Raw genomic sequence first — 24,263 nt, 5'->3', positions numbered from 1 at the left:
TGGGATCTTGGAGGCATCCACTGCGGTGTTTGAAGCCTTTGAGCAAAGAATCTACGGTGGTAGGGACGGAATGTTTTCCGTTGCTCTCTTGGCTTCTCGATGCCCACCATCTTCAGAGTGTCCAGTTCTGTTTTCATCCTCGACATTTCGTCGTCAGCATGAGAACCAAACAAAGTGGAACTTGAAAAAGGCAAATTTTGTATCCTCTGTTGCGCCTCTGGCTTAAGTGAAGTAAGGCGTACGCAGGCATGTCTTCTCAAGGAAATTCTATGAGAATAATTATGTGCGGATAACACAGAGAAGTCTGCAGCCGCGCTTATTACTTGATTGGAGACCATGGCGCCTTCACTTACAATCTCTAAGAAATCCTCCTTTTTCTCCTTATGGAGGTATTCTGCAAATTGCAGCACAGAGTCCCAAAGGGCGCGATCATACCTGCCTAACAGGGCAGTAGCACTAGCCGCTTTCATAGTGATGGCTGAAGTGGAGCAAACTTTGCGGCCTGCGGCATCAATTTTTCTACTCTCCTTGTCCGGTGGAGAAGAAGAAGACGGAGATGTAGAATGTAATTTCTTAGCAGCCACGATTACCACCGAATCGGGCACTGCATCCGCTCTCAGAAATAAAGGGTCCTGCGCCGGAGGATGATATTTCCTTATGAGTCTCGAAGGAGCAGTTTTAGTTGTGGACGGTGTTAAAAAAAATGTCCATTGCCAGTTCAAGTAACCCTGGGACCAGCGGTAGTAATGGTCTAGCAGAAGAACGCTGGTGTAGTGTCTCAAAAATGACAGAGGTTGTTGGAGTGGGTACTGCCAGAGGGATGTTCAACTTGGTAGCACCGCAAATTAGTACCTCTTGAAAAGTGTTGACATCGTCTATGGGAGAAACTCTCGGAGACGGGGAGTCAGATAACGTCGGAGAGTAATCTCTTACAGATGAGGAGTAGTGTCTATGGTAGGAACGAGGAGACCTGCGATCTGAGTCATGCCGATGACGATGTTGAGATGAAGAAGAGCGTCTCGAAGAATGTCGAGAATGCCTCGTGGATTCTGCAGGAGTCACTGGGGCGGACTCTGAAAGAGGTACCGACGGAGGAGCTGTAGGTGCCAGAGGTGTCAGTGGTAGAGGAGATGGCTGAGGAGAAGGCTGAGGCGAAGGTGGTAAGAGAATGAGAGAAGCCGAGGATTCTGAGGTGGTATAGACCCTCCGTGGTCTCTTTGAGTGCCTTCTCGACGCCGACAAGCTTCTCGACGTTGAAGTACGACGCCGACGAGTTCCTCTCGCCGTTGACAGCCCCTCGACGGCGATCTCCCTCGACGTCGATGGGATGGCGGCGATCGTCTCCGACGACGAGTACTGTCCACCGACGTCGATCTTCCTCTTCGCGTCGACGGTGACCTGATCCGTGAACTTCTCGACGGCGAGTGTCTACGCCGTCTCAACGACGATAAAGCTCTTGGCGGCGAGCGATGTCTCTTCCTCGACAGCGAGCTGGTTCTCGATGGCGAGCATGTCGGCGCCGTCCCTTGTCTCGACATCGATGCTCTCGACGTCGTTGGTGACCTGTGACACATGTGAGCAGATCTGGCAGCTGCTCCAGAGGACACAGTGAGAGCCCTGGTAGAAGACTGACCTTCTCCTCGCTCTGTGGCAGATTGTCCTCTTCGTCTCCTGTCCTCCTTGGCCTGAAGGCGGATTTTCTCCCTGTCACAAAGGGTTTGCCTGGAGAAGGTTTTACAAATGTCACAGGCATCAGGCTTATGAGTTGTTGGCAGGCAAATAATACAGACTTGATGTGGGTCTGTTTTGGCCTTTTTCCTGCCACAGGTAGGGCACTTATCAAAAAGAGAAGGCATTCTGGTGGCAAAAAAGCCTCAAGTTTCTGTCAGAATTTGACAGGAAAAGCTAGGAAATGTTCACTCTAGATGAAAAATGTCGAGTGAAATTCAAATCCAAAGGATTTTTGTTGAGTTTTAGTCAAAAAAAGCTATGAAGGTGGAGCTCAGTGCTTCAGGGTCCTGTCAGAAGGAGCCGGAAAAAAGAACTGAGGCAACTGCCTTTTGCTGTGGATGATGGGATACAGGAGACTTTATTTTTCTTAAAGGAACAGCTCTATTTACATTCTGTATAATGGCAGCCTATGGGCTACACTGCCCTGCATTGTTTCATCCTCATTTGAAGTTGTAAATAAGGTTGGAAAACATGTTTTTTACTACATTTCTAGAATAAATATGTTTTAAAGGTATATCTGTGCTACAGTTTCCTTTCTTACCAACCAAAAGAATGAACAATTTGGCCTTTGTAGCCTTTCCTCTAGGCTGCATATTGATATTCTTAAGTGACTTTACAGGCCTTTTTCAAGAAAGGCAAACATTTACACTTAAGAATACACTTAAGAACAGTGCTCCGGGGTCCCCACAGGCGTGCAGAACTATTCAGTGCTTATGACTATACATGGAAATCCCCTACGAGAGAAACAGTTGTTCAGATTTACGAAAGCTGCTAGTCCTTTGTACGTAGAATTTCAGACATCGTTTAATGTCTAGGGAATGTAATGTTCGCTCTGCTGGAGTTCGAGGATTTGGAAAAAATGTTCTCAAAACCACCGGCTCATTTAAATGAAAGGTCGAAGGAACCTTGGGGATAAATTTTGGATTAGTTCTTAGAATTACCATATCTGATTTAAATTGCAGAAAAGGTGGTGAGACTGTGAATGCCTGGATGTCGCTAACCCTCTTCGCGGAAGTGAGGGCCAGAAGGAGAGCTGTTTTCAAAGAGATATATTTCAGGTCTGCTTTGTGAATAGTCTCAAATGGATGCTTCATCAATTGGGAGAGCACAATATTGAAATGCCAGGAAGGTGGAGGACGGTGAATCGGCGGTAACATCCTGAACAAGCCTTTTAGAAAGTGCTTTATTATCCTGGATGACCATAAAGATGGTAAGTCTGATGTCCGTCGGAAACGGGATATAGCAGCGAGGTGGACCTTTATAGACGAGTGGGAAAGACCTGACTTCGCTAAATGCAACAGGTATGGAAGGATCTGTTCTGGAGAGGACTTCAGAGGATGAACGTTAGAAGTTGAACACCATACGCAGAACCTCTTCCACTTGAGCTTATACGTCTTATTTGTAAACTGGGCCCTGGCACAGGCAAGCACTTCCCTGCAGTCTGAAGGGATATCTAGGCCGTCAAACTCATAGAATTCAGGAGCCAGGCTGACAATCGAAGGGAAGTCGGGTTGGGATGACGGACCTGCCCCTGATTCATTGTTAGCAAATCTGGTGCTGGTCTCAGCCGTATGTGAAGCTGTTCCGAGAGCAATAGAAGCTCCGTGAACCAAAACTGGCACGGCCATTTGGGAGCAATCAACAGGAGCCGGCATGGTTCCCTCTTCATCTTCTGCAGAAGTCTCGGGATGAGTGGGAGCGGGGGAAAAGCGTAGGCATAAATCCCTGACCATTTGATCAAAAACGCATTCCCCTTTGATTCTCTCTGCGGTCGCCAGCTTGTGAAGTTTTGGCATTTTCTGTTCTCTCTGGTCGCAAACAGATCAAGAATGGGTCTGCCCCAACGACGAAAGAGGCGGTCGAGAATTGTCTGATTGAGTTCCCATTCGTGACAGCTGGTTCGAGTCCTGCTTAAGGCATCTGCCCACGTGTTGGAAGCCCCCAGAAGATGTTCCGCTCAGATCGATATCCGTTGCTGAAGCACCCAATGCCACAGTTCCTGTGCCTGCAGAGACAGCGCCTGTGATCTTGTACCCCCCTGCTTGTTGAGGTAATGCATGACTGTGGTGTTGTCGGTTTTTATCAACACCGAGGAACCCATGATGTTGGTGAGGAAGGCCTTGAGTGCCAAGGAAACTGCTCTTAATTCTAATAAGTTTATGTGGAGAGTCGACTCCTGTGTGGACCATCTCCCTCTCACTTATAGGTCTTGTAAGTGTGCGCCCCATCCCTCTAAGGATGCATCTGTTGTTATAATGTGCACTGGTTTGTCTTTCAGGAAGGAGAGACCCTCCGAGATGAGGGGGGTATCCTTCCACCATTTGAGGGCTGGTCTCGCTGATGGAGTTATTCAAACTAAATCGTCGAAAGATCCTTCTATTTGCTTCCATTAATTGTCCAATTGCTGCTGAAGTGTTCTCATGTGTAGACAACAGTTTGCTATCAACGGAATACATGAAGAAAGCATCCCTAGAAAAGACTTGTAGGTCCGAACAGAAGCAGACCTTCTTCTGCTGAGACGTGTTGCTAGATCTTAAAGTCTCTTCTGTCTGTCGTGCGAAGCAAAGGCTCTCGCTTGGACTGTGTCCAAGACAGCTCCTAAAAAGGTGATGTTCTGCGAAGGATCTAGATGAGACTTGGGGTAATTGACTGTTGTAAGGAAATGCCTCCTTGGCATGGTTACCCCCTGACTTTTTGCCTTTGCTGATGCCAAGTTGTGATTTGAAAGTGTGCTGAGGCCTGCTAACCAGGCCCCAGCACCAGTGTTCTTTCCCTAAAACTGTACCTTTGTTTCCACAATTGGCACACCCTGGCATCCAGGTAAGTCCCTTGTAACTGGTACCCCTGGTACCAAGGGCACTGATGCCAGGGAAGGTTTCTAAGGGCTGCAGCATGTCTTATGACACCCTGGGGACCCCTCACTCAGCACAGACACACTGCTGGCCAGCTTGTGTGTGCTGGTGGGGAGCAAATGAATAAGTCGACATGGCACTCCCCTCAGGGTGCCATGCCAACCTCACACTGCCTATGGCATAGATAAGTCACCCCTCTAGCAGGCCTTACAGCCCTAAGGCAGGGTGCACTATACAATAGGTGAGGGCATAGGTGCATGAGCACTATGCCCCTACAGTGTCTAAGCAAAACCTTAGACATTGTAAGTGCAGGGTAGCCATAAGAGTATATGGTCTGGGAGTCTGTCATACACTAACTCCACAGCACCATAATGGCTACACTGAAAACTGGGAAGTTTGGTATCCAATTTCTCAGCACAATAAATGCACACTGATGCCAGTGTACATTTTATTGTGAAATACACCCAGAGGGCATCTTAGAGATGCCCCATGAAAACATACCCGACTTCCAGTGTGGGCTGACTAGTTTTTCCAGCCTGCCACACACCAGACATGTTGCTGGCCACATGGGGAGAGTGCCTTTGTCACTCTGTGACAAGTAACAAAGCCTGTACTGGGTGTAGGTGCTTCTCACCTCCCCCTGCAGGAACTGTAACACCTGGCGGTGAGCCTCAAAGGCTCACCCCCTTTGTTACAGCGCCACAGGGCACTCTAGCTAGTGGAGATGCCCGCCCCCTCCGGCCACACCCCCACTTTTGGCGTCAAGGCCGGAGGAGATAATGAGAAAAACAAGGAGGAGTCACAGGCCAGTCAGAACAATCCCTAAGGTGTCCTGAGCTGAGGTGACTCTGACTTTTAGAAATCCTCCATCTTGCAGATGGAGGATTCCCCCAATAGGATTAGGGATGTGCCACCCCTCCCCTCAGGGAGGAGGCACAAAGAGGGTGTAGCCACCCTCAGGGCTAGTAGCCATTGGCTACTAACTGCCCAGATCTAAACACCCCCCTAAATTGAGTATTTAGGGGCCCCCAGAACCAAGCCAGATAGATTCCTGCAACCTGAAGATGAAGAAGGACTGCTGACCTGAAAGCCCTGCAGAGAAGACGGAGACACCAACTGCTTTGGCCCCAGCCCTAGCGGCCTGTCTCCCCACTTAAAAAAAAAAATGCAACAGCGACGCGTCCCCCAGGGTCCAGCGACCTCTGAAGCCTCAGAGGACTACCCTGCACCTAAAAGGACCAAGAACTCCTGAGGACAGTGGCTCTGCTCCAAAGAAGAACTTTTAAAGGACTGCACGTTCCCCGCCGGAAGCGTGAGACTTTCCACTCTGCACCCGACGCCCCCGGCTCGACCTGCGGAGAAACAACACTACAGGGAGGACTCCCCGGCGACTGTGACCCTGTGAGTAGCCAGAGTTGACCCCCCTGAACCCCTACCAGCGACGCCTGCAGAGGGAATCCAGAGGCTCCCCCTGAACGCGACTGCCTGCTTCTAAGAACCCGACGCCTGGTAAAGACACTGCACCGGTAGCCCCCAAGACATGAAGGATCGGACCTCCAGTGCAGGAGCGACCCCCAGGTGGTGGCTACCCCGAGGAGCCCCCCCCTTGCCTGCCTGCTTCGCTGAAGAGACCCCCGGGTCTCCCATGGAACTCCATTGCAAACCCGACGCCTGTTTGCACTCTGCACCCGGCCGCCCCCGTGCCGCTGAGGGTGTACTTTTTGTGCTGACTTGTGTCCCCCCGGTGCCCTACAAAACCCCCCTGGTCTGCCCTCTCAAGTCGCGGGTACCTATCTGCTGGCAGACCGGAACCGGGGCACCCCCTTCTCCATTGAAGCCTATGCGTTTTGGGCACCACTTTGACCTCTGCACCTGACCGGCCCTGAGCTGCTGGTGTGGTAACTTTGGGGTTGCCCTGAACCCCCAACGGTGGGCTACCTTGGACCCAACTTTGAACCCTGTATGTGGTTTACTTACCTGCAAAACTAACAAATACTTACCTCCCCCAGGAACTGTTGAAAATTGCAGTGTGTCTAGTTTTAAAATAGCTTATTGCCATTTTTACCAAAACTGTACATGCTATTTTGCTGATTCAAAGTTCCTATGATACCTAAGTGAAGTACCTTTCATTTAAAGTATTGATTGTAAATCTTGAACCTGTGGTTCTTAAAATAAACTAAGAAAATATATTTTTCTATATAAAAACCTATTGGCCTGGAATTGTCTGAGTGTGTGTTCCTCATTTATTGCCTGTAAGTGTACAACAAATGCTTAACACTACCCTCTGATAAGCCTACTGCTCGACCACACTACCACAAAATAGAGCATTAGAATTATCTCTTTTTGCCACTATCTTACCTCTAAGGGGAACCCTTGGACTCTGTGCACGCTATTTCTTACTTTGAAATAGTACATACAGAGCCAACTTCCTACAACTGTTAAGCCTAGTGTCCTGAAGAGAGATAAACATGTTCTTGTTTCTCTGGCAGCTTTTAACGTTGTTTGTGCTTTTATTAGCCAGTCGTCTAAGTACGGGAACACCTGAATCCCTTGTTGCCTGAGGTAGGCTGCAACTGGTGCCAAGACCTTGGTGAACACTCTTGGGGCCGATCTGAGGCCAAAAGGCAACACTCTGAACTGGTAATGAGTGCCTGCAACCCTGAACCGAAAGAATTTCCGATGACTGGGGTGAATGGGAATGTGGAAATACGCATCCTGGAGATCCAAGGACGTCATGAAATCTCCCTGGTTGAGTAGGCATAGGACATCTTGAAGGGAGATCATGCAAAATGATTGTTTCTTGAGGAATTTGTTGAGAGAACGAAGATCTAAAATAGGTCTCCAGTCTCTTGTCTTTTTCCGTATAAGGAAGAAGCAAGAGTAGAAGCCTGTTCCCCTCTGATTTCTCTGTACGATCTCTATTGCTCCCTTCTCTATCAAGATGGCAATCTGCGCTAGGAGTTCCTTGAGATGGGCAGGTGGGGGACCCCTCGGTGGTACGTGAGGGGGAGGCTGATTTAATTCTAGTGTATGTCCTCTGCTGACAATATCGAGTACCCATTTGTCTGAAGTAATCTGGGACCAGTGGTGGAGGAAGGATAAGTTACTTACCTGTAAATCCTAGTTCTCTTCCAGGGGTATCCTCATCAAAGTCATAAACATTGAATATTCCCGCCCTTTGCGGGGACCCCGGAGCATATATAAAATACACACATATTATACATGTGTAAAAATAGCAATGCAGGCTATAATGTTAGAACAGGCTAAAATGCTTTATTTCTATGAAGTTTTTTTTTTTTTTTATATTATAAAATTACAATAGAGAATAAATATCTACCCAAGCCCCCAAAACTGGGCTTAGGGAAGTAAGCAGCAGTAAACTCTAGAGAAAAAGAGAAAAAAACTACATTGAAAAACAATGGAGCATTCTTAGCCAATAGGCTGCATGCAGGTTAACACAGGAGAACCATAAAAACTTTGGCACCGTGCCTTTAAGACCCTGAGCACCTCCAGTATCCCACCATGCCTCAGGGGTGAAGGAAAGGTGACAGTTGGTTCACAGTTAGGTCAGTACTTTTTTACGGTGACAATCTGTGTAACTGATTCGAAAGACAGTCTGTCCTGCACTTCTAGGAGACGTGAGTCCGGGGAGGAGGGTGGGTTGTTTATGACTTTGATGAGGATACCCCTGGAAGAGAACTAGGATTTACAGGTAAGTAACTTATCCTTCTCTTCCAGGGGATCCTCATCAATAGTCATAAACATTGAATAGATTAGCAAGCCCATCCCTAAACTCTGCGGACTGTCTAATAGAAGTGCAGGAATAGATACATATTATGCAAATAAATTTCTCAGAGAGGCCTGCCCCACTTGGGCATCCGCTCTTGCATCGGAGTCCAAACAGTAATGTCTAGTAAACGTATGTACAGACTTCCATGTAGCAGCCTTACAAATCTCAGATATTGGAACATTGTTAAGGAGGGCATCAGTAGCCGCTTTTCCCCTTGTGGAATGCGCTTTAGGCCTAGCTAGTAATTGTTTATTAGCCAGCTGGTAAGTATTAACAATACAAGAAACTATCCATCTTGATATAGTTCGTTTAGATGCTGCCTCTCCTGTCCTCAAATGACCATAATTTACAAACAATCGGTTGGAATGTCTAATCAATTTTGTTTTATCCAAATAAAATTTCAGCACTCTTTTCAAGTCTAAGGAGTGCAATGCTTTCTCTGCCCGAGTCTCCGGATTGGGAAAGAAAGTTGGTAAAGATATAGTCTGATTGATATGGAATTCTGACACCACTTTCGGAAGGAAAGATGGGTGAGTTTGCAGAACCACTCTATTATCGTGAAAAACCGTGTACGGTTCTTTGGAAGACAAAGCCTGAATTTCGCTGACCCTCCTTGCCGAAGTAATGGCCACCAAAAAAGCCGTCTTCCACGTAAGGTGTTGTAAAGAGGCCTTGTGTATAGGCTCAAAAGGAGGGCCCATAAGTTTTGACAATACTATGTTTAGTTCCCATGGAGGAGATGGTCTCCGAATGGGCGGAAAAACTTTTTTCAAACCTTCTAAGAAATCCTTGACTACAGGTTTCGTAAAGAAGGATTCCTGAGAAGGTGACTTTCGATAGGCTGTAATGGCAGACAAATGTACCTTAATGGATGATACCTGCAGACCGGACTTTGCCAGATGAAGTAAATAGATCAGTATGACATCCTCCTGAGCCCGTATGGGATTCTGGCCTTGTTGACAGCACCATATGTAGAATCTTTTCCACTTAAAAGTGTAAGAACGCCGCGTGGAAGGTCGTTTGGACTCTTTCAAGATGTTCATACACTCCTGTGAGAGCCCTAGGTGCCCATACTGCAGGAATTCAGGAGCCATGCTGTTAAGCTCAGAGAGGGTAGGTTGGGATGCAGAATCCTGCCCTCCATTCTGCTCAGAAGATCCGGTCTGCACGGCAGCCTCCTGTGAGGTTTTTCGGATAGGTTGAGGAGATCTGTGTACCAGAATTAACGGGGCCATTGTGGCGCTATGAGAATCATTCTGGTTCTGGATCTGTAAAGTTTGTTGAGCACTGCCGGTATGAGGGGAATCGGTGGAAAGGCGTAGAGAAATATCCCTGACCAGTCGATCAACAGGGCATTCCCTCGAGATCCCGGACAATAGAAGCTGGATGCGAAGTCTGGGCATTTCTTGTTTACTTCGTCTGCGAAGAGATCCAATTGAGGTCGACCCCATTGAGCGAAGATGTATTCGACGACTTCGCCGTGTAGGACCCAATCGTGTGCGTCCTCTAGGTGTCTGCTCAGGAAATCTGCTTCCACGTTTTGTTGTCCTGGCAGGTGAACCGCTGTAAGTGACATTCCTCTGGCCAGGAGCCAATGCCATATTGTTTGGGACTCTCGAGATAGGGGTAGGGATCTCGTTCCCCCCTGTTTGTTCAAATAATACATCGTGGTTGTATTGTCCGTTTGTATTAGGAGAGTTTTCCCCTGAATCAATGGTGTGAAAGACTTGAGAGCCAGATGGACCGCTCTGAGTTCCAGCAGATTGATGTGGTACTGCTTTTCCTTGTCTGACCACAGGCCTTGAGCTTGAAGGGGACCCAGATGAGCCCCCCATTCCTGAAGAGACGCATCCGTTACGAGAGTGTCGGATGGAACTACCTGGTGAAACGGAGCACCTATTGACAGGTGAGGTCTGTGCATCCACCATTTCAATGACTGAAGTGCCGCTGCCGGTAGTCGCACTCTGTCCTCCCAGCGACCTGTCCTTTGGCTCCAGTTGCTCTCCAATGCCTCTTGGAGAGGCCTCATGTGCAGTCTGGCATTTGGGACAATGAAGATGCATGATGCCATGGAGCCCAGCAGCGATGTCACCTGACGTGCCGTAGGTGCGTTGGCTTTCAACAGGTCCTGACACTTCCTGTCTATTGAGGATAGTCGTTCCTCCGAAGGATACACTCTTTGGAGTTCTGTGTTTATTATAGCCCCCAGGTAGTGAAGGTTCTGTGTTGGAATCAATGTTGACTTTTGGGAATTGACCTGAAGACCTAGAGACTCGCAAACCCTGAGCACAATGTCCCGATGGCTTCTCGCCTGCCCCGGAGAAGAAGCCTTCAATAACCAATCGTCTAGGTATGGATAGATGAATATCTTTTGTTTTCAAAGATGTGCCGCTACCACCGCCATACATTTCGAGAAGACGCGTGGGGCAGATTTCAGGCCAAATGGTAGAACTCTGAACTGGTAATGCTGTGACGCTACTTGGAAGCGCAAGAATTTCCGATGCTTGGGAGCTATTGGGATGTGAAAATATGCATCCTGCAGGTCGATGGAGCACATCCAGTCTCCCTGATGTAGTTGAGGGAAAATCTGGTGAAGCGCTAGCATCCTGAACTTCTGTTTTCTTATGTATTTGTTCAGCAGCCGTAAGTCCAGAATTGGTCTGAAGACGCCCTCTCGGCCCTTTTTCGCCACCAGAAAATAACAGGAGTAAACCCCCTTTCCTCTGTGCGCAGGTGGAACCCTTTCTATGGCATTCTTTTGTAAGAGGGCGAGAGCCTCTTTGCGCAGCAGGCTGAGATGAGATGGATTCCATTTGGCTGGTGGCAAGTGTGGTGGAGGCTGTTTGAAAAGAAGAGAGTAGCCATTTTCGACAATATTGAGCACCCTTTTGTCTCTTGTGATAGAGTGCCACTCGTGAAGATAACCTGCAATACTTCCCCCCACCGGAGTGGTGTACAGTGTCGAGGGAAGCGAGATCTCATTGTTTGGCCGGCGCTTTCGGTGTGGACTGCTGAGGTCTACTTGACCCTCGCTCCATTGTGTTTCTTCGCTGAAAAAGAGGGCGTCCCTGCCGTTGTTGTGGCCTCTGGGACCAGTGAGGGGATTGAACCCTCTGCTGGAAAGGGCGCCTATCATAAGGCCTATACCTTCTCCTGAAATCTTTCTTCCTTTCCAGACCTACGGCCCTCATGGTGTCCACCTCGGTCTTCATGCGGGCCATTTCCTCGTCTACATGGGTACCGAACAGTGATTTCCCGGCGAATGGGAGATTCAGGATGCGCTGTTGTGCTTCTTGTTTTAACCCAGTCAGTCTCAGCCAAGAAGACCTTCTTGCACAGATTCCATGTGCATACCCATGTGCAGCTAGATCCACCCCATCTGCTGCCGCGCTGATAACCTGGTTGGATACCAGGCATCCCTCCTGCAGGATCTCTTGAAAATCTTGTCTGTCTTCTCTGGGCAATTTCTCTGTGAATCTATTGAGGGAGTCCCACAGAGAACGGTCATACCTGCCCAGGAGTGCAGAAGCACTGGAGACTTTCATTGCCGAAGCTGCCGTACCGCACATCTTTCTCCCCAGAGAGTCTAGATGCCTGCTCTCTTTATCCGGGGGGACCATGGAGGATGATGCCACCGAGTGGGTCTTTCGGGCTGCGGCCAATATTACAGAGTCCGGTGGCGGATCCTTTCTTAGGAACAGAGGGTCCTGTTCGGGAGCCCTATATTTTTTCAGAATCCTAGCCGGGGCAGATTTGAGTATAGCTGGGGCCAGAAAAGTGTCCATGGTTGGCTGCAACAAACCAGGCACTAGAGGCAGTAGCTTTTTTGACGCTGATCTATGCTGCAGAGTCTCAAAGATGACTGACGAGGAGGTAGATGGCTCTGGAACCTCTATGTTTCATTTCTGCGCTCCCCTTAACAGCACCTCGTTAAACGTGGTAATGTCATCCACCGGTGAGACCCTAGCAGGTGGAGAATCTGTTAGGGTGGGGGAGTAACGCCCGACAGATGATCCTGACGACGACCAAGAGTGTGATCTTCTTCGTGAACGAGACCTGGATCGCCGTTGAGAACGAGACCTGCTGCGAGACGCTGTAGCAGAGCGCCCAGGCCTCACGGTCGGTTGACGAGGAACAGAACGAGCCCGTCCTGCCCTTGCTGTCGGTGATGGCGTTCTTGGAAGGGAGGCAGTAGGCGAGTACATTCGCGAATTCTGCGAATCCGGGGAGGCCGCTGGTCTGTTAAGGCTCTCTAGCCATCTTGGAGATAGGTTGATGGGCGAAACATGCCCAGATGATGCCGCTCTTGAACGAGATGAGTCGCTCGGTATGGAGACCACGGGAGATGGTGCGGCCTTGTCTGTTGGCGAAGGGCGATGTTCTACTCCCTGCGGGACAGGTAAAACCTGTGTCGACGTCGAGGGCTGTGTCGACGTCGAAGGGCGCCCCATCGGATGCTCTTGCCTCGACGTTGAGTGCCTCGACATTGAGTGCCTCGACGTAGAGTGTCTCGACGTCGAACGGCGATCTTTGGACCTCGACCTACTCGCTGCCGTGTGCCTCGACGTGGAGCGGTGGGAGGTCGACGGTGGATGTCTCTCATGCCGTCGTGGCGATTTAGACGTCGCGTCTCTTGACGTCGGGGGCGTACGGCCTTTGGCGGCGACCGGGCACGCCGGCCATGGCTCGACGTCGATCGGCGGGCTGCCGTCGACGGAGATCTGCCCCTGCGATGATGTTCCCTCGACGCCGTATCCTTCGACGTCGGGTCTTTCGCCGTCGACGGCGATCTATGCCGGTGAGACGGTGGCCGCGACGACATCGACGGGGAACAAACAGGTACTTTCCTACCTGTTGACGTCGACCTGGCCATTCTCTCCTGAGAATGGCCTGCTGGTTGCCTGGGAAGTGAAGAGGACGATGTCTTTTGCCTCTCATGAAGCCCATGTAGCCTGATCTTCTCTCTGTCCTTCAGAGTCCTCTTTGACATATTCTTGCAGTGCTTGCAAGTGTCAGGGCAGTGACTCTGAGGCAGGCACACAATACAAAGAGAGTGTGGGTCTGACTGGGCCTTCTTCTTCCCACAAGAAGGGCATTTGACAAAAAGTGAAGGCATTTTTCTGTCAGGAAAAAACTGCCAAACACAGACAAAGATGTTATCTGTCGAATGAAACAGGAAAAAACGCTTTTTAAAGGATTTTTCTGAGAAAAAAATCAGAAAAACTGAGAGCTCAATGCTCCAGGATCCTCTCAGAAGAAGCCCAGTTTTGGGGGCTTGGGTAGATATTTATTCTCTATTGTAATTTTATAATATAAAAAAAAAACTTCATAGAAATAAAGCATTTTAGCCTGTTTTAACATTATAGCCTGCATTGCTATTTTTACACATGTATAATATGTGTGTATTTTATATATGCTCCGGGGTCCCCGCACAAGGGCGGGAATATTCAATGTTTATGACTATTGATGAGTATCCCCTGGAAGAGAAATTGGAAATTCTGCCCCCTATCAGAGTGTTGGTATAGGGGTTTGGTGCAGGCAACTGATGAAGGTCAGTGTTTTCTTGCTGTTTCTTTGGCTTTATAAGCCGATTTTCCTCTTGCAGCTTGCCGGAAGTGTGTGGGTGACGGTTGTCGATAAGTATGCGGCTGCTGCTGGCCAATGGTGGAACGAAACTGGCCCTGGTAGGAGGAGTATTGGCGGTACTGGTGTGAGCCGCCTCTATAAGAACAGAGCCCCCGTCCTCTCGCTCCTCGAAAGGGCTGTCTTCTGTATTGCAATGTACCCAGGGATCTGGCTATTTCGGTGTCTGTCTTAATAGATTGCAAAGCATCATCTACATGCTTACCGAACAAGAGCTCACCATCATAGGGCATGTCCAGTATCTTTAATTGCACCTCTGGTCGAAACGATGTAGCTTTCAGCCACCCCTGACGCCTGAGTACGGCTGCTCTGGCTAACTGGCGGAAACCTGTAGATGAGACATTTATGGCGCAGTCTATAATCTCAGCCGAGATCTTCTCACCCTCCTGTAATATTTTTCGTGCTTCCGCTCTACTATCTTCAGGCAGTAGCTCTATAAACTGCGACATGTCGGACCACATCTGACTGTCGTATCTTCCCAGGATTGCCAGGGAATTCGCTGCTCTGACCGTAGTGGCTGCCATAGTTGAAAATGTTTTGCCAATTGAATCTAACCGTCGTCCCTCCTTATCCGGGGGGCAGTCAAAGATGAAGACGGATTTCTAGACCTTCGCTGAGCTGCCTGTGATATGACAGAATCCGGCTTAGGGTGACTAACCAAACATGCTGGAGAGTTGTCTGGTGCTTTGTATTTCTTTTCGAGTCTTGGTAATACTGCTGGTATAGAAGATGTGGTCTGCATGACTTTAAGCCCCTCTTCCCAAATGAAGTCAACAATGGGTATTGCTCTTACTGACTTCCTAGTGTCCTCTTTGAAGTCATATAGGAAACAGTCTGACTGCTTTGATGTTATTGGCAGTTGACATCTTTTTGCAGCTCTTTCCATCACACTGTGAAAACTACCAATGTCCTGTGGTGGAGAGTCCACTGGTGGTGGCGTAGAAGGGGATGGCGTCTGGATCTGATATTCATCCCATTCTTGAATGAGCGAGTCAGTGTCTTGAATTTCACCTTCCTCCTGCTCGTCCTCTGACGAAGGTGGATCAATATCCTGCCCAGATGAAGGAACTGGGATAGGTTCCGTAGAATCCGATGGCCGAACAGGAGTAGATATCGGTGTGTGTGGAGGTTGTACCGGAGTAGTGGAGCCAGGTGGAGGGAATCTAGTGTAATAGTCCTGCATCATCTGCTGAAGATTGGCTATCAAAGAGAAAGGCATCTGGATCGTCTGCTCCTGTTGCTCCTGAGGTTGTACGTGACTCTGCGGCTGTTCACCTAAATAGAGCTGGTCACTCTCCTCTTCATCTCCTCCTGACATTTAATGCGTAGTTCTGAAGGGCTACGTGCCACCGGGAAAAAAAGTCATCTGAATATATGTCATCCTCCTCCTCCTCGTCAGCAAACAGATGCTGCGGAGGTACTGGTGCGACTTTACTAGGCGATGTATGAGAAGGTAAATGGTGAGTAGATTTACTCTTTATCGGCAGAATCCTCTTAGTTAAGTAAGGAGATGCTCCATATTGTTTGGATAAAGGTTTCTGGAAATTGAGCCGTTGACGGAGTCGTCGTCGACGGTACGTTTGTCGATGGTGTTCTCGTCGACGGTGTAGGCGTCGACGGAGCCGTCGTTAGCGGTGTCGTCATCGGCAGTGCGAGCGTTAACGGAGTTGCCGTAGACAGTGCCAGTGTCGACGGAGCTGCCGTCGACGGAGGTGTCGTCGACGGAGTAGTTGTCATCGCTGATGCCTTTGACGGCAAAGTAGATTGCCGCGCCGTCGTCGATGCGTCTGTCGGTGGGATCGTCGACGAAGAGCTTTGGAGCTTACCCGTTGATGAGTGCGTCGACGATAGAGACCTCACCTTTTTCCCCGCCGACGGTCTCTTTGTAATCTTTAAGGTGTGAACAGGTGAGGGACCGTATTTTAAGCTCACCGACGTTATGGTTGAAGCTGACAGCGGAGATGAAGTAATAATCATTGCCGACGACGGAGCTGTAAATGTGGCCGTCGCTGTTGTCGTCGATGAAGGAAGACCTGCTGTCGACGATGCGGTCGTCGACGGCACCGTCGACGGTGTGGAAATCTTGGATGTCGACTGTGGTAGGGAACTTGAAGATCTTTTGAGCTTTTTTGATGTGGTAGCTGGAGTAGATGGCTAAGAACGAACCTTACCACTATGTTCCATGGATGTTGATGGGTGTTCCTCAGGTCTGTCCTTAAACACATGCAGCTTCTTAGCTGACTTACTGCTCTTGGGGGAGAAGCTCTCCACAGACCTTTTCCTCTTTCTTGAGGCCACTGATGTATCGCTGTCCTCCTCCTCAGAGAAAGTTTCTCTGGATTTTCGCTTTTGAAGCCAAAGCAGGAGCCTGGCTTCTCTGTCTCTGAGAGTCTTATTAGGAAATGTCCTGCAGATCTTGCAATCCTTGACCTTATGTTCAGGATGGAGACAGTATATGCAGTCCTTGTGAGGGTCTTCACCATGAAGTCTTAATTTTCCACAGGTACCACAAGGTCTAAACAAACCTTTTCTAGCTGTAGACATGATGGAAAAAGAACTACAGCAAAGCTAAGAGTGAAAGTTGAACAATATCTCCTGAAGAGAAAGTAAACTGAGCAGATCTCAGGAAGACTCCCTTACACACGATGTGCGGTAGAAAATCTGAGAGACTGAGCCTCTATGCTGAGGATTCTAAAGGGGTGGTCTCGCCTGACCGGCTGAACTTTGGGCCTTTCCTAATGAGGCTGATAGCTAGGAAAGTGAATGTATTTTTGCCATTGACTACAATGAAAAAAAAAAAAAAAAAAGGGGATTTATCTATTTATTGCTTTCTATGTACCGTGGAACTCCCACTTCGACGACGGGGAATGATTCAAGCATGTGAATCTATGAAAGATACCCCAATACTGGATAAGGAGCCCTTAAAACAGACCTTCTATTCATGCACAATACTGACTTATGATATATTTCCTTGCAAAGTAAGTTTGGTGCCTTCTCACTGCCTAACACGTGCTACCTCCCCACTTGACTTACCTGGTAACCTTGTAATATCCATCTTCAACAATAGAAAAATTATGTTCCAAGTGAACAATATGATCCTAACCTTTGTTGAAAATATCTTTGCAGCCCTCAATATGCTCCCAGCCAATTCACATCCCAATCATTTGGTTTGCTCACTCTCTCACCCTACCCCCAACAATCATCAGTTCACTCCTCTGACTTCTCCACTCAACACACCCTCATCAATCACCAACCCTTCTGGTTGCTCACCCGCTCACCCCACTCCTCCTCTCTCATGTTTCATAAACTGTCAACAATTCACATCGCTGTTGTCTACTTCACACACATTCCTCTAGCTCCAACACTTCCCATGGTTCCTCTTACCCTTATTCACCCTCCTACATCCCAGCTTCAATCATCCACTGACCAAACACTCCAGCAGGACCCACAGACCTACCCCCACGTGCAGCTTGTACAACCAAACTCCACATATCCTCTCACCTGTTGCACAAAAACCACCCTCCCTCCTTCAACTTACTCTCTGCACCTCCCATAATGTGATCGCAGTCTAATCCCCAGGCCATTAATCTGCCCCCCCCCCCCTCACCATCTCATCCAAGAGGGGCAATCACCTTCTGAAATCTTCCCACCTTAATTCTCTACTTCAGCTCACATGCATACAATTCCTTAGATCAATGAGCCCTTCGCAATGCCCACCACAAAAGAACATTGTAAGACTCAGCTCTCCCCAATACACCACTGCCTCCACGTTTCTGCCCTTCTGTTCTCTGTATCTTATCTCACAAAAAATAGACATCCTTACCCAGGCCTTCTCTTGTCTCAACAACTTGATTACCTCTCACAAATGCAATCCACCTCATCAGGTACAGGCCAAGAGCCAATTTCCAATCACAATCCCTCTGGATAATTGTTGCCCCAGACCTAAATGGGCATACTCCCCCATCAAAGCGCAAGAAATACAAAACCTTGTAAAAACCTTGCCTCCCTCCCTCAGCCAAACACAAAATGGCTCCACTGTCCCCACCATTATCTTAAACCGTACGCGAGACACATTCCCCACCCAAAATCGCAACTTATACTCGAACCTGATCCATAGCACATTTCTCTTGGCAAACGGAACGCAAACCGTACAGTTCCTCCCTTACTTGCATGCTGCACAACTGCCGCTCTGCAGTCAAACACTGCCTTGAGATCTTAGACATGATCACTGAACACAACATCGACATCCCAAAGCTCAGCGAAGCCTGGGTGAATAATACCACAAACAGCATTCTTCACTCCTACTACCCCCCTCTACGCTATTATGAGAAGCAACTAGGAAGGTAAACAAAGCTGAGGTCTAGAAGTCATACACAGAAACTTTCTAAGCTGCAAGCTACTCCCCAACACCCGCTTTCATTCCTTTGATTGTTTATCACTAGAATTAATCTCACAAGCTTCCTCTAGTCTCAGGCTGAAGTGATCTACCATCCCCTCCGGCTAAACCAACACCTTCATCGAAGAGTGCATGGAATACTTCATTGCAAAAGTATTCAGCTCTGACAACACTCTCTCCCAATGACTTCAACCGCCACTGGGGTTCAGAAGGAAATAAATCAGTGGACCACTTTGCAACTTTTCTAGAAAGCAATTCCCTCCACTAGCACTGCCAGAAACCAACACACTGCAAAGGAGTCACTCTTAACCTGATCATCTCCAGATCACCTATCCTTTTGACCAGTGATCCAATCCCAGTTGATTGGTGGGATCACCTACGGATTCCCTTCATTGTATCTTTCTCAAACAAGAAAACCTTTGATCAACCAAAGAAAGGAAAAGACTTGTTCAGAGATACTAGTAACTGAAACCGTGGCTAACCTAGTCCTATCAACCCTCACCTCGATAGTGTCTAAACTTAACACGGAGGAGGCAACAAACAATGTCAACTCCTGTATGGACTCCCTGATTGAGAAATCTGCACCCTTCAAGATAAAATACAGTAGACCCATAACCTCTTGCCGCTGATACTCCAAAGCCCTCTACAAAGAGAGGAAAAACATCAGAAAATTGGAAAAAGAATGGCAGTGAGCATCACCATCATTAAATCTAACAAAGATTCAAAGGCCAAGGCATCACACATCAGAACCCTCCTTGATGCGGCTGAGAAATCCTCCCTCTATCCCCAATGTAAGGCAATGGAGATCCTTTGCAATAACTCTGCAGAGCTCGGTGACAACAAAATCAAACAGTAACACCTCCCTCACTTCCAAAGTAGGCAATATAATCAAAGACGTACTACTTTGCAAGGCACTACAGCCATGTGCCTCTTTCTCTCTAATCTCAGAGGAAGATTTACTACAAACTCTAGCAAAATTGACACCCTCTAACCATCTTTGGAACGCTATTCCAGGCTCCGTGAGTAAATCCCTAGCCAAACTGCTTCTCCCCATTTGGACAGCTCCAGTTAACTCATCGTTAGATCAGGGCTTGTTCGCAGACTGTCTAAAAAAAGGGTCAAATTTCTCCTGTCCTAAAAAAACTAAAAAACAAACAAAGTGAGTCTCTGGACCCCAATGACTTCCGCCCAGTATCTACCCTGTCTACCTTAGGCAAGGTGATTGAAAGTTGCAAAGCCGCCCAACTGTCATCTCACATCCAGGACAACAACCTCCTCGACTGAATTCAATCCGGGTTCTGTCCTGGTCACAGCACTGAGACTGCAATTCCGCAGATTGTGGATGACGTCTTCTGCATCCCAGACAAGGGAAATTCCTTTCCGGCAGTCAGAAAGTTCACCTAGGTCCTTTCATAGCAGTCCTTTATGACAGGACACTAGAAATTCGACCACATCGCTCCCATTCTACGCTTCCTTCAGTAGCTTTCCACAGAAGCAAGAGCTCAGTTTGAAACTGCCTCCATCCCTAAGGCTCTGAACTGCTCTTTACCCTCGTTCTTCTCTGAAACTAAAAATCTCAGGGGCCAGGACAGTCGTGAAACGCTAAATTGCTCCTCCTCGAACCCCCTCACATTCAAGCACAAGCGATGAACCAGTCCTTCTCAGGAAGCGCCACAAGTTTATGGAACCCTCTCCTGCAGCTACCAAAGCGAGTCGTATGCCTTCGAGAAAAAAAACAGCGCCCTTCTCCTGAACTACAGCCCAAAAGCTCCTAACGACCCAACCCTCCCCCTCGACCCCGCCACCCCCACTAGTCCATCTCGAGGTAATGTCCATCCTCCTGTCACTGGTATGATTTACAATTAATACTTGAAAAGCACTCTACCCCACGGAAGGCTAAGGTGGTGTTCTCTCCACCTTCAATGTTGCTTGTATATTTTCTATTTGTTAGTGATACGTTCTGCTTTATTGTAAAGCGCTCTGTTGCTTGCGGGCCATATCCGCGCTGTATAAAAGCACTACATAAATGAATAATAATAGAGCCATGCTGGCATTAGTAGGTCCGGTTCATTTAGTTACCAGATACACATCAGCAGGCCCGATGAACTAGTCACCTGGGCGCCACTGGCGTATATTGGACAATCATGGCATGTATACGGTACGGTAACCAAATACTCATTTCCAAGTTGCTTCGAAAGTAACAGTTCCAAGAATTCATCATACCTAACCCTCTCAATAAATCACTTAAATCTGGATAAAGTATTGCGCCATTAGATGGCAGCATTGCACCTTTTTAAACTGCACATTCTATCAAAATAAAGTAGAGCAACTTTATTGCTACCCATTCTCTTGGATAAGCGACCTTTATCCATTTGCGAAGTTTAGCATTTTGATAACACGCACTCTACGCGTGTTACAATACTGTATATATGGGTAAATCAATGGAACGGTGAGGGGTGAAGAGGGTAAGAAAATGCAGTAATGGAGCAGGCGGCCACAGCAATAAATACCCAAAGGGGGCGCTGTCTCCCTTCCTGTGAAGCCTCTGTCGGTGTCTCGTGCACGCCCACCTACCAGTGCGGCGGCCGCTGTGACAATCCTGCGCGTCAGTAACGCAGGCAGGGGCACTCGCGGGTTTCCATGTGTATTTGTTTTGTTGGCGCTGCTTTGTGACGCCCTGCCAGCTACTTTGTGACATAATATGACGCAGGACAAGGCCCGTCTTCGTCCCCCGCCTTGCAAGTCCACGCGCAGACTGACCAAAGAGCAGTCAGCCTCTGTACTCGGGGACCCCTCTAAGGCGAATGAACTCTTTTAAAGACAGTGATATTGATAGGTGTTGCGAGCGGGTGACTCGTGGTGTTTTGTCAGACGGCCGAGTATTTAAATAAAAAGAGAGCCGGACCCGCCAAATGCAAGTGAGCTGAGGTATGCGTGGCTGGCCCCACTTCACTAGCTTTTAATCGTAGCTACTGCTAAATGGAACTCCAAAATGGAACACGACGCGTCGTATTACAAAAGAGTAGCGTTATCGCCTGAAACCCAGAATGTACACATTAACAAAATGCTTTCCGTAATGATGGCACATTCCCAGACACACTAGGGGTAATGGTTCAAGCACGTGACTATCAAAGATGCAATGCCCAGAAGGAGACGCCAAGTGACAAGTTAGGATACATTGCGCAGTGTTTCTATTCTGGAGAGCAGCACGCGGCGCCGCCCACTTCCTGCCCCGACAACACACTGCTCACCTGAAGGGGTCCCCCACAGGACTCATGCACAGCACGATATGCAGGTTGTTCCTCACGCGCTCAATCAGGTAATTGAAGATGCTGTCTGGGGTCTCCGGGATGTTATTGGCCTTGGCCAGGTCTGAGAGTGCCACTTGTATCTGCAAAAGAGAAGGAGGTTGTGAATGTTAAGCATCAGCCCTCCCAAGGTTTGACACTGTCAATGGCCACCAGGCCGGGAGTGTCCTTGGGCACGGATGTAGCTGCTATATTTCACACAGGAGCACTGAGTGCTTGCCCACAATGCAGCTCCCTCTTTCCCTGTAACGTGGGTCAGAAGCATCAGGGACACAAGGAACGGGCAGCCCCGACTCATTTAACCTAGCCACTTTCACATCGTGACCAGGACCTCCAAATCTAGATAAAAACGTGCATTTTCCTGCGGTGTCCCTGGGAGAATAAGAGAGACGCCTGTATCTTTCACGGAATGTTCACAGAAGGCTCAGGTTCGGGCTCAAGGACAAGGGATTAGGGGCTGTGAGGAATCTACCGAATGAACAACAAGGAAAATCTTGGGTCCTCTCCCCTGGTGTCGCCGTCAGCGCTGGAACAAAAAACAGGGGAGGAGACACTCTCAATTCCATGCTTTACTTTGCCGTAGAGGAGACACTCCCTCTTCCCTGAATTTACTTTTCCTTAGAGGCGACACTCCCTCGTCCCCATACTTACTCTGCCTTACAGGAGGCACTCCCTTAAATTCCCTTTGAGGGGACACTTCCCCACCCGCAGATTTATTTTCCCTTTTTGAGGAGACACTCCCTCATTGACAGATGTTTTTCCCCTAGAGTAGGCACTCCTATAACACAGATGTATTTTTCTCTATAGGAGACACTTCCTTGCCCCTGGATTTATTTACCTTTTTCGAGGAAACACTCCCTAATCCCCAGATTTATCTTTCCTTAGGAGACGCTTCCTCATCACAGACATATTTTAATTTTCAAATGAGACACTCCGTTATCCCCGATTTATTTTTTCTTAGAGCAGACACTCCCTGATCCCCGGATTTATTTTTCCTCAGACGAGGCACTCATTCATTCTCGGATTAATTTTTTCTTAAAGGAGACACACCTTCATCTCCGTAATAATTTTTCCTAAGGCACGGCAGGAATAAGCACTGAGAATATAGACAACCCTTTAAAAAGAACTGTCTCTCTTAGGTAACTGCCAGTGATAGGCATTCTGAGAGATGGAAACACCTGGAGTTGTAAAGGGGCGCAGAGTACTTTAAATTTCACTATTGGAAATGTCTTTCAGGTTGCACTTCTCTCTATGTCTACGAGTCTTCATTCTTTCTAGGCAGTAGACTAGGTCCTGCTAGGTAGGAAATTCTATTTGTGATGATGAAACATTTAACATATTTGTGGATTTGAGCCTTTGAAATACTTTAAATGGTGTTCATGTGCAATTAAAGAACAAGTTACTTACCTTTCCGCAACGCCTTATCTGGTAGAGACAGGATCTAGCCTCAGATTCCTTACCTTACAATTCTCCAGATGCGCTAGACTGGATCTGGAATTTTTTTTCTCAGCCGTACCTCTGCGTGTTGGTAGAGGGCGTTGTGGGACTCAGTCCACCAGATGTGACGTCGACAGAGCCCATATAATCCCCCCACCAACACGCTGACATCAGTTTCTTCTGTGACTGTTTTCTGCCCCAAAAACTCAGAGCCACTTAGAGAAACTGCCTATGGAAAGAGTTTGCCAAAAAAGAGACATCTTTCTATCAATTAATTATGAACACCCAATGAAGGTATCTTAATGCAGAGAAATGGATGTGTGAGATAAAAAAGAAACCAGCCCGGAGAGCTTCCCCTTTAAGAGTCCATAGAAATTAGTTTGCAAAGCGAGGAGGAAGGGTGGGTGGGTAAGGAATGTGCTAGATCCTATCTCTACCAGATAAGACATTACTGAAACGAAATAACTTTTTCATCTGGTAGAGACATCTAGCCGCATCTTCCTTACCTTAGAATTAGAAACCAAATCAATACCATCCCCAGAGGTGGGGCTGTGGACCAATTTCAGACAAGGAAGTTCTGCAGAACTGAATGGGCAAAATGCCAGTCAAAACTGACATGACTGTCCTGACAGTAATGTTTGGTAAACATGTGCAGGGAAGTCCACGTTGATGCCTTGCAGATATCCAGGACTGGAACTCCGCATTCCAATGCAGTGTCAATGGCTCTGGCTCAGGGAGAATGAGCATACAAGCACTCGGGGGTTGCTTCTTCGCCAATGCGTAGGAGATTTTAATGCAGATCTCAACTGATCCTACTAAAAGTCCCTGACTAGAACAAGCTGGGTCTAGAAATATAGAAAAGAGACGGACGCTCTTAAGAAGTCAGGTGAGTAAGAACATACGCTACATCATAAGAACTGTGGGAAGGACCACAGGCAAGTAAAGTCATAAAGACATTGAAAAGTATAAGAATAGCATTACCTGTGGCAGTGGGACAAAAATATGTCAAAAGACAGCAGACAATATGAATATAAAAACAACTTGCTCCCAAGGTGGGATCTGAACCCATGTACAGCCGATACTTGGGGGAACAGAGTCAACAGGCA

At 48.0% G+C, this 24,263-nt stretch overlaps 1 protein-coding gene across 1 annotated transcript in view; it reads right to left on the bottom strand.

Moving 5' to 3' along the window:
- The window catches only part of DNAH2 (dynein axonemal heavy chain 2), a 1,666,550-nt gene that overhangs the window by 437,433 nt on the left and 1,204,854 nt on the right, over positions 1–24,263 (bottom strand). The window contains exon 58 of the mRNA XM_069218683.1: positions 21,664–21,803. Coding sequence (XP_069074784.1) covers positions 21,664–21,803 — 140 coding nt within the window. The remainder of the gene's footprint in view (positions 1–21,663; positions 21,804–24,263) is intronic.

This window comes from Pleurodeles waltl, chromosome 12 (assembly GCF_031143425.1).
Source record: "Pleurodeles waltl isolate 20211129_DDA chromosome 12, aPleWal1.hap1.20221129, whole genome shotgun sequence".
In the NCBI taxonomy this organism is placed as follows: Eukaryota; Metazoa; Chordata; class Amphibia; order Caudata; family Salamandridae; genus Pleurodeles; species Pleurodeles waltl.
The sequence above is the reverse complement of the archived record's forward strand: the minus strand, read 5'-3'. Positions and strand labels throughout refer to the sequence as shown.